The sequence below is a fragment of the Paralichthys olivaceus genome, chromosome 1 (genome assembly GCF_024713975.1).
Source record: "Paralichthys olivaceus isolate ysfri-2021 chromosome 1, ASM2471397v2, whole genome shotgun sequence".
NCBI lineage: Eukaryota > Metazoa > Chordata > Actinopteri > Pleuronectiformes > Paralichthyidae > Paralichthys > Paralichthys olivaceus.
Genome location: NC_091093.1, coordinates 10082883 through 10093801, shown reverse-complemented (window position 1 = coordinate 10093801; position 10919 = coordinate 10082883). Strand labels below are relative to the sequence as shown.

At 41.5% G+C, this 10919-nt stretch overlaps 1 protein-coding gene across 2 annotated transcripts; it reads right to left on the bottom strand.

Annotated features, from left to right (window-relative positions):
* Positions 1-4229: 4229 nt before the first annotated feature.
* Positions 4230-10742, bottom strand: irx6a (iroquois homeobox 6a). Of its 2 annotated transcripts, none has more exons than XM_069515739.1 (7): positions 9920-10742; positions 8494-8728; positions 7637-7746; positions 7122-7414; positions 6307-6984; positions 5959-6070; positions 4230-5592 (listed from the first exon to the last, which is right to left on the bottom strand). In XM_069515739.1, the coding sequence occupies exons 1-6, from the start codon at positions 9931-9933 to the stop codon at positions 5964-5966; spliced, it is 1437 nt and encodes a 478-aa protein (XP_069371840.1). In that variant the 5' UTR covers positions 9934-10742; the 3' UTR covers positions 4230-5592; positions 5959-5963. The 2 variants fall into 2 exon arrangements, with proteins under 2 accessions (XP_069371840.1, XP_069371825.1); XM_069515724.1 differs by having other exon boundaries at positions 8494-8778; positions 9920-10740.
* Between the last annotated feature and the right edge of the window lie 177 nt (positions 10743-10919).

The window sequence follows — 10919 nt, the reverse complement described above, 5'->3', positions numbered from 1 at the left end:
AACCGGCATCTTTGTTGTTAAAGACTTTTAGATTCAGGATTCTTTAATGGTTGGTTTCCAAGATAGGGAATCAGGCCACACATGAAAACTCATCTTGCGCTGGCAGTCAGTGAATTGTATATCATTGCATTTCCTTGTGGGCTTGTCTGTCATTGTGATTGCTGTATGAGTTCAAAGCAAACTTGACGACCCTTGGTCAAATTATCCTCTGAGCACCATCCTTGTCCTCTGGTTTAGCAGTGGAACTGACACCAGGATAGAATCCTTCACCAGGCAGCTGAAGCATAGATCTATGGTTTTGTTAAAAAGGTGATGTCCACAGTTTTAGGCACAGCAGTCTTTACTTAAAGACTCAAGGACCTTGCTTACCCTAACAGAAGGTCTGCAGCAGACAGGAGGCCCTGGGAAATGGCAGTGCTAGCTTCACTTTGTTCTGTGTCTCAGCCTGATAGAGCCTGGCACATTGGAATCAGGTTGGGAACATGAAATATGAAGAGGGCAAAGGTGCCGGAGCAGATCACTCTGCCTCGGGTTCACCACTGATAATGAAACGGAGGCCTGGATTTTTTTCAAACATGAAGCGTAGGTCAAACACGGGCTATAGAAAGAAGCAGGGGTCACAATACAACATCTACGCAAACCGCACAAAGCCAGCTTTTCATTCCTTCTCTGGCCATTCCACCAAGTCCATAATTGTCTTTGACAAAACTCATTAGCAGAGACCTTGTAGCAACATCGGCAATCAGAAATTCCATGGAGGGAGACATGCACAGAAACAATGTCCCACACACATTTCATTGCGCCTTTTGACAAAATTTAATGAAGTGTGTATATTGTCCCCCTCATCTGAACTCTGAGCCACTGCTACAGAGACTTGGTACTTGTTTTATGAGCCTAAGCTGCCCAGCGTGGGACACAACAAATGGCACCTCCATGCAGGCTCTTTTGTCAGACCAGAGGGCAAATTATTGTTTGGTATGTTGTTGTAGTTGTTGTTGTTGTTATGGCTCCTATTTATACCAAGAGGCCATTGCTATCGTGTCAGAGTGATTCATAAACGTTTATATTGTGGGCACATGCTCATTAAGTTGGGGGCCTAAATGTAAAAAGCCCATGTGATGGATGGGCCTGACAGTGTTTGTCAGAGGTTAACCTCTCATTGACCTGCAACATTATGTTGTACAACATACCACAGTTTACATTCACTGTGAAACTGGTTTCATTCTCTTTAAGAGGTGAAGAGAAATAGCAGTAAAAATATTGAATACAGAAAACAAGCACTCACTGTGTGTGGTTCACACATATGCTACTGATCTACTACAAGGGTGGGATTTCTTAATTTGTGCATGTGTGTGTGTATATATATATATATATACACATACATATATATATATATTTTTTTTACATTTCGATTCATAGTCACAGAAGAAAAGGCAAAACAATTTAACAAGTAGATTGCTGCACTCACTAAATCTGCATCCATTCCTCCTAGATGTTTGAGCTTTGAAAATGATATTCATATGGATGACTTAAAGGTTCAGTGTGTAGAATTTAGTGACATCTAGTGATGAAGGTGCATGTTGCAGCTAATTAGTCCTCATTTCACCCTCCACTTCCAAACATGAAAGAGAAGCTGTGGAAACCTTCAGGTGTCATAAAAACTTAAAAGGTGTTTAGTTTGTCCAGTCTGTGCTACTGTAAAAAACATGGCAGCCTCCATAGAGAGGACCCGCTCCTGATGTAAATATAAAGTATTTCAATATAAAGGGCCCATTCTAGGGTAAAGAAAACAACAATTCATATAATTTCGATAAAACACAAGGGTGAAAACATCACTAGCATTATTTTATATTTAATTTCTGCCAATACATCCCTTCACCTAACTCTTACACACTGAACCTTTAAAGAAGTTGCCCTTGAACACAAAAGCGCTAAAATTCACATGAACAGTGCTTTCCTGCGATCCAAAATAGTTGTGATACGAGAGGCCCATGCACTCTAAATATGTCACGCTCATTTCCAGAAAGTCATAAAGCCCATACTTAACTTCCTCAAATATATCTTGCAAACCTGTAACAAGGGACCTTGCAGTTATTAAAAACTCATGTTAAATTTCTGCGCTTTCAGATCTGTAATTCTGAACCATTCTGAAAGGGCACTGCTGCGACTGAGAGACTGCAAAAATAGCAGGTTATAAAAGAGAAAAACAGCTGCACATGTTCATCACAGTCTCCATCTTATATGTTTTAAGTGGTCCATAGCTAAAATTGTTTCCTTTGTTGACTAGCAATATAAAATTACTTTTAAGTTTACAGTGAAATGTTACCTTTTATTTGAAGGTGAATATACATCTTAACATGTTCACAATTATAATCCTATTTCCAAACACTGACTCCAACAATCAGCTGCCCTGTTGACTTGAAAAGAGCAGGGGATAAAGGCAGCAACTTGGCCAAGAAAAAGCTCAGTGATCCATGAGAGCAGCGGAGGCGTGGGGGCTCAGATTGACTGTACACTTATGGAAGTGTTTGATAATAACAACAGGCACATGAGCATATATATAGAGACATGTTCTGATGTTCATGATGGTCACAGATTAATAATGTCAAACCTATTTAAGTATTCATGTTAACCCTCGCTTGTTTTCCTTTTTTTTTTTTGAGCCTCATTCACAGATTATCTAAAATCTGTTTTGGATTATGCAAACATGCCCCCTCATTTCCCCCTCCCGAATAAAAATGTAATTTACCAGCAGGAAGGCGTGTATTAGGGAGCTTTAGTCGTACATAGACCTATATAGGCTACCTAAGGAACTTATTATCCTGTAACATGGTAGTTTGCCACAGATTTCATGTCTGGCCTCAGATTAAAGACGACAGACAAAGAAAATGTCTTACTTTCGCCCCCCTCCCGCTGTGCTCACCACAACCCACCAAATATTATCCCCAGTTTTTATTGATTTATCTTTTCCCTTAGGTTATTTTTCCCTTATTTAAATGGTGGGCCTCTTCCAGTGGTATAGATGTGAATATCAGTAGGTTAATGTGGTTTCTGATCCATGGCGTCCATACACATCTGCCTGATTGTCTCTGCTCTGTGCAACTGCTTTAGCTGTATGTAAAACACTGTGTATAGGACGGACTAATTGACCTGTTAGCTGCTGCGGGCATAAGATGCTATATGAGCCCATCATGGCCATTATCTGCCGTTTCCCCTCAGGTACGTCGCCATGGTGGTAATCCCATCGCGCATGCATCATTACCTTCAATAGCATAAGGCATGCAGCTCTCCTTTACAACCCCCCACCTCAATTTAATTAAATTTGGTTGTAAATATTTTATACACACCAACCCTATGTTTTAATGTAAAGAGCAACTGATCATGCGTCATGACTGATTACAGTTGTGGAGGAAGAGAGGGGCTTCCCTGTTAGCAGCTTGTCATTAGCAGGCGGACAGTTACACAGGCCATCAGACTGAGTGATTCACTTATTATCCTGCCCGATATTAGGAGTGAGCTGTTCTTAAATCTCCACACATTTTATACAGTTTACAAAGCTTATATACAACTTATGCAGTGTCAAAAAAAAGGAATGCATCCAGCTTCTACATGGCCCTTTAAATTTACCAACAAGTGACCTTTATTTTGCCAATCAGTGATTTCATGAGTCCCTTTTATTGGTTATGATTTGTAAATGTTAATCAATAAAGCAAAATTCAGCCGTTTTTGGACATTTAATTATATATGTATATATTCTAACCTATACTAAAAAATACACACAACTTGTTTTTGCCTTCAGCTTCACTCACATCATTTTTTCTCAGATTAACGCAGAGAAGAAAAATGAACTGGAAACATTTTAAATAGGCCTAAGTTATTATTCCTGACCTTCCTCTTCCTCATCATGTAGATTTCCCCTGGATTTACCATGGCTCCGTGCGTCTGCCACTGGCACAAGGACGCACAGGATGACCACAGCGCCTCGGAAATTGAGCCTGAATCGCCCTAATGCGGGAAAAGACTTTTTATTACAAGCATAATCCCAACAAATACGACCCCAGATGACGTTTTTTGCGAGGCCGTGGGACAGTTTGCAGGTGTTATTTCCAGCGGTGGTCTGGGAATCTAATTCAGTCGTAAAAACCTAAATCTTTTGTTTTTCCTGCTGATGTAAGAACAATTCACAGGAGATTAAGACGGAAACAAATCAAAACAGGCGTTCACTTCACTGAAGAGGAAATCATTGATTTAATAAAGTGATTGAAACAATTTTAAATGATATCACAAATGGGGCTAAAGCCAGTTTTCCTCTCCTCTCGTATGTTGAGGTTGTTTAAAGGCTGTCAATTTAATTTGTTCTGCAAAGTAAAATATATTTAAGATTTGTCAAATTTTATATTTTTGTGGTTTGAGCATGGGTTAAAACGAATATACACTCAGACATAAGTTTGCACAGCACTCCTTTGTCTTTTTCTATGGAAGAGTTTGATTTTAAAAGTTTGCAATAAGGGTGGAAAAGTTTTTGGAGAGCGCCATTACGCACCACAGACTGCAGTGATCATCTTATTACAGCTGTCTCCATGAGAGGCGAGCCACAGCACATAACGAGGTGGACCATAGGCAAAACAGACAAATCAAAGGACACTTTGATGGACCATGTGAATCTCTGTGCCGGGTTTGATCCTACAAATGACCTTTTAATTAACACAATGTTAAGTTAGTGCAGCGGCTCGCTACACAGGGGACAAAGCGCGCATTCATCCCCCATATTCCTGCCTCGCATGCTCGGCCTGAACAGTAACAAAGTGTTTGATGCCACTTCCGATTAGACGCCGACAATGGAGAGATAATGTCCCCCTTTCTTCCGCAACTTGTGCATTTCACTCACGTCCTCCGCTGCGTTATGACCCTCCATGGGCGCTGCGCCTTTTACGCACCGAGTCAAGATGATTAACTTTGATCAAATGCACGTCTGCAAATGTTTTAATTGGCCAACTGGACGTTCCGGCTGCATGAATAACCATGACACAGAAAAACTCTTGGAAAAAAGTTGTATTGTTAGAAAAAAAAATCCATAATGATAAAACACAGGAGAAGCTCACATGTTTAACACAATGACAAAACAAATCTCCAAAAATCACAGGGGGACCCAGTCCTTTTAAAGTCAGCTTTACATCAGGCAAAATGACACGAATCCACAGTTGAACATATAAGAAAAATACTAAAAGGAATCCAACCAATAAACACAATAAATAGTAAACAAACAAACAGACAACATGACAAAACCATAATAAATAAACAAACACAGAGAAATAAATACGTTTTGCTACACTACACGATTGCCATACACAAATTCGGGCCGTTTTCACTTGGCCATTCTCATACCTTTGCATGTAGAATTTTTTTTGCATAAAGTCTTTAAACACCATAGAAAACAATGTTGTGCAAAATGATGGCCACGTCCACAGTTTGACAGCCCTCACTGCAGCAGCGCCAGGTAGCTCCCATGCGTCCTATACTGAGGCTCTACCAGTGTGTCCTTTAGTGCATAATAAATGTCCCTTTATTTATTGTGGGGCAGTTTCCAGAGATCTATAAAAGGAAAAGAATGACAGCAGTAGTTATAATAAACTCACAAAATGAAAGGGAATAAACACTCTTAATAATATTTTAAAATATATACTATTATCATTGCAATATAAATGTTAATATTTTGTTTTATATTTAGGTAGTTATATACTTTAGTTTTGACATCATGTATATTGGCAACCTTTCATGCTGCAGCCATTAGATAGAATAATAGTTAACAACAGATATTTAACAACAACAGGTGAGAATCTGTGTGTTTTCACCATTAAGTGGGTTTTTCTTTGCCTCCGTGTGTGTGTATGTGTGTGTGTGTGTGTGTGTGTGTGTTGTGGCTTCGCTGCCTCCTTTCGGCTCAGTGCAGATGCCCACCTGCTTCACCTCTTCATCACCGGCCTGAATGCAGTGACCTTGTCATCCTGCACAGTCCCACAGGCTTCGCTGAGGTCCGATGACTGCGTCTCTGCTTTGCCAACAGAGAATCCTGCACACACCCAAATAAAAGCACATCTAAGAAACTGGCCCACAGGGTGCAGGCTGGCACAATCTTGTCACTTCATAACCTTAGAAATGATCTTTTATCCATGCAGAATCGCATGAAATAATGCTTCAACATTTTTGGCAAAGCTAATGTAGTAAACAGTGGTTGTTTATGTCTGTGTGTATAACACATATAGACCTCTTTATGGAGTATGTTAAAAATTGAGAAAGATCACAAACCTTCAATGGAGGAGTATTGGCATGTGTCTTGGAGTGCAGCATAGGATGAGCAGTGCAGTTGGAGGCCCTTGTGACTGTAGCTGCCAGTGCCATAGACTTTTGAGTGCAAGGACGAGCCCTCAGAGAAGGGGCTCTCAGTGTTGGTGACGCTGTTGGCTTCATGGAGGCCTCTCATACCCCCACACTGTCCGATCGGAGCCCCGCTAAGCCTGGCGCTCTGGAGCTGGCAGTCCCCGATTGAGTTGCCTGTCCTCAGCTCAGAGCCGTGCTGATGAGGGCTCAGTATAACCCCCGAGGCCGCCGTGCGAGCCAGAGACCAGATCCGCGGCTTGTCCGATGCGTCAAAGTGGGACAGGGACACAGTTCCCGCTGCGGGGCCAGTCGAGGACGGTGCCTTGGACTCCACAGGATCCAGGAAGTCAGATGGAAGGGGAGGGAGGGTGGTGAGGCCTTTAATGGCGCAGGGGAATGCGTGGAAGCTGTTGGCTAAACTCAATTGCAGCTCAGAGCTGCAGTCTCTTTTTTGAGGGACTCCGGATACTGCAATGGCCCTTTGGAGGTCCTGCTCATCTGCAGCTACCTTTTCAGAGTCACTGTCCAGCTTGTCACAGTCGTCCCCGTCCATGTCGTCCAGATCACTCAGATGCAGATCCTTTTCATCTTTGCAATCACTAGAATCTGCAGGTTGGTACAAAGGAGAGTTTAATGCAACACAGTTTAGTAGATTTATAGTGACGTACTTTGTTCAGAAAAAAACGCTTATATTTTCTCAAAGTTAAGAGTAAGAACCCATAGTTCTAGTTGGACTTGGTTACCTTTGGTGACACAGTCTTGGTCGCTTTTCAGGTCGTCCTTCCTGTCATCACTGGCCTTATTCTTTGGTGACCAGGTCATCTTGTTCTCCTTCTTTAGCCTCCTCCTGGCATTGGCGAACCAGGTGGACACCTGGGTGAGGGTCATCTTGGTGATGATGGCCAGCATGATCTTCTCTCCCTTGGTGGGGTAAGGGTTCTTGCGGTGCTCATACAACCAGGTTTTCAGGGTGCTGGTGGTTTCGCGAGTTGCGTTCTTTCTTCTAGCCGTGCCATTAAAGTCTACTGTCCCGTACCTGGAGAAAGGAAACAGACACATTAGTGCAGTTAGTGAGGGATATCTGCTCACACTTCTCTCCATGGAGATATCACTCTGGGGTTACACTCTGACTTTTGAACTTTATGTGGCACAAGTGAATGTCTGCTTTCACTGATCAGTGGTAAAATACTTTTTTTGCCAAGTCCACTCAAGCTCATATCACTCATATTTTGAGTGACCACAAATGGACAGACCTTACCTGTCGTATTGATACTGTCCCAGGGAATGATCATAAGGATAGTATGCAGCAGTCTGAGTGATGCCAGAGTGTAAAGTGGCTGTGCTGTCCTTGATGTCATACTGTGGATTCTGTAAAATAGAAGGAGAGTTGTTATTACACTGCAACAAGAGATTTGACTGTAAGATTATTTCTCAACATTTTGATAATTTTTGAGTTACATACATTTCTTACTGTATGCTTTTAAAGCCAGGAATCCCAGGAATTACATCAATTTATCATTGTTAAATATAATTTACCAAGTTTAATGTATACTATACTAATTGATATTTGTATTTCTTAAGCTATTTACAGATTATCACAAGACGTGTTGAATTATTTTAAGGTAAACTATATGCAGCCTTTCCATGGACAGTACATTTTAAAGTTAAAAAATACCAAATCAATTAAAGAAAAGTTTCAGCTGCTACAAAAAGTCAATTTAACAAGTCATTTAGCCCCTTTTTCATATGAAAGTGAACCAATCATCATTTAATTTGACTTTTTCTTGTTTAGCAACAGACACTAGTACAAATATTTTGAAACAAGTAATACATGAAACAGGAGGATCACTCTCTCATATTAACATGTCATTAGATTGAAGAGAGAACGTTTCTTTTCTACACCTCTTCCCTCCACCTCAGTGACAGTTTCTTTTTCTGCAGCTAGTTTCAAAGAATAACAAAGACACGACTGGCAGCAGGATTACACGGCTTGTCGTGGTGGATGCGTTAAATTGATTAAACAAAAACCACTGTTGATCGATCAGCCTGAGCCCCCCTCCTCTTCTCCTCCCCCCCTCTTTACGCATCAAATCGAGACTGGAGTATGAAGCCCACCAGAGAGGAGTAGATGGCGGATGGGTCGGTGCTGTAGGGGAAGTAGTTGGCGTAGTTCTGGCTGGCGGCGGCCGCGGCGGCGTAAGGGGAGCCGTACATCCCCAGCGCCGCGTTCAGCTCCGTCCGGCTGCTCGCCAGGAGCCGGTTCTCGTAGGACGGGCAGCAGAAGGAGGCGGCGGCGGCGGCGGCTGCAGCGGCGGTCTGGGAGCCTCCCGCCGTCCCGTCAGACACCGACCTGGAAATCGAATCGCAGCAAGTCGTACTGGGGTTTGCCGACACGAAAAACTGCATGAAGAGAATCGTGGACAGACATGATCATTGGCTGTGTCGGCTCCTTTCTGGATGTCTGTGACAAGCGCTGAAATTAATGTGGCTGGTGCGCTGCAAAAAAATGTGCTCACATCTTAACAAGTTGCGCAGTCAGTAGTGTCGAGTCTAAAAACGATCGAGTGAAGAAATGTGAAGAGATTTCGTTTGTTTCTGATGCACAAGAGAAAAATTAGCATGAATCAAGAGTCATTATTTTAACTTGTGACCTGCCTCAATTCAAGGTAAGTCACTTTTTTAGATGAATCCTGGATGGTGGGAGAGAATATTTTATATTGGAAACGAGTGCAATAAGCGATGCCACAACATGAGTCCTTTTTTTGTGTTTAATAAAACAAAATAATACTGCGTATGAAGTAAAATTCCATCATATAATGGACATGTTACAGTGGCTATTAAGAAAGGAGTTGTGCGTAATCGGTGCGTAAAAGTGACTTTACCAGTTTGTCATCGCTTTCAAAATGTAACTTCTGGACAGGATGAGAAAAATCTTAATCAATGTCATTGTCAATTAAATTTCCACTTTGTTTTGAATTTAAAAGATCCGAGTGTTTGTATTTGATCTTCTAAATATTAAAAACATGATCGGTATAAAAGTTGAGTGACAACTTTGCCAGCTGTCCCCCCATCCACCTCAGCTTCCTCCAACTTGTCATCATGCGCAATAAACTGTGTTTGGAAATCTAAGAAACCCACTTTAACCAAGTTAAAAAGCTATAAAGCCAATCTGGTTTGTCTACATGTCCCAGTACATTTTAAACAGAAAGTTTGCGAATGTGTGTGGCCACAGCACGCGCTGCAGCCCAATTACACCTTGCAGTGCGCAATAGGTGACATTCATCTCTATTGTCATCAGAAAAAAAACACGTGAGTTCATTCATAATTCAGTGTAATTGGACACGGGCGCTTGTATATCGATATTTGCTTCAACAACAAATGCAGCACGCGAAAAAAATAGCTGTCAATAGTGTCACAGCACAAACTCATCCACAAATGTTTCTTACAAGAGAAACAACAGGGAAATAAGAAAATATGCAAAAATAAACAATGTAGGTGTTTGCTTAAAAGTTAGTAGAAATAAAAAAGCAGAGTGTCTTACCTGTGAAGTTGCATTGTATGGGTATCCAAATTGCGAGAAAGACATAGCTGCTTCTTTTGTTACCATCAGCAATATTCTTCACCCTTGATCGATTGCAACCAATTCTACTTCAAATCCACCGTCTTACACACATTTCCACGCACGGCCTTTCGCTCAATAATAGATGACTTCACTCACAGGAGGGAGACTTTTGGGCTGGCACCAGCTGCAGATTGTTTTATATGAATGAATAATCCCCCAAAGGACCCGATAAAGAAATGAAATTAAGCGTCATTAAGTGCAAAAAAAATTGTTGTTGTTGTGTTAGCTGAAGGAGGCTTAAAGGATAACGTAAGACTTGCAAGATATGGACTCTGCTTGTGCTATTATTTGTGGCTCCATAGTTCTTTAGCATTCGTCCATGCAAGGGTATCAGCGTGACGTCACTGTAATCCCGGAACGGCAGGGTACCAAGGATAGAATAATGTCTTTGCCAATCACGTCCAACGCAAGGTTTTCTTAAGGTGCACTGCGCACTGCCTTGTCCCGCTTTTATAACACAGTTCTTCCAACGATTTGCCATAGATACAGAGAACTGTGTTAGAGCTGGTCATAGTGAAATGATTGTGTAGATAAATAAATTAGAAAAGAATGATATTTGAACCAGTCTTATTACACACAAGTCCAGAAGAATACATTTTATTTTATAGGCAAAAAAGAATCTCCTAAAAGTCTCTTGAGTATTATCCATAAAGATGTTTGTTTATAATCACTTCTCTTTTGAACTATATATATTGTATATATAATACACCTTGCTTTTTAATGTCGACCCCTTGTTTGCCTCTGGCACTCATGGCCAGAGGTCCATTCCGAAGTTAATGACGATGATGTTTCTATCTTTCTCTATTAGAGAGAAGGGGTGGGGATGGGGTGGGAGGGTTCCTGTAGCAGGGGAGGTTTAGAGAGGGGGGGTTATTTGGCAGGTCAATAGACCAGTGATTGATGCGCGCCAGGAGACCTA

What these genes read in the sequence shown, in the direction of transcription:
- irx6a (XM_069515724.1), bottom strand. Translation starts at nt 9,985, where the DNA reads ATGGTAACAAAAGAAGCAGCTATGTCTTTCTCGCAATTTGGATACCCA. An exon ending in GGACAGTATCAATACGACAG is followed by an intron (nt 7,415 to 7,636) that starts GTAAGGTCTGTC and finishes TCCTTTCTCCAG; the next exon opens with GTACGGGACAGTAGACTTTA. An exon ending in CCAATACTCCTCCATTGAAG is followed by an intron (nt 6,071 to 6,306) that starts GTTTGTGATCTT and finishes GGGTGTGTGCAG; the next exon opens with GATTCTCTGTTGGCAAAGCA.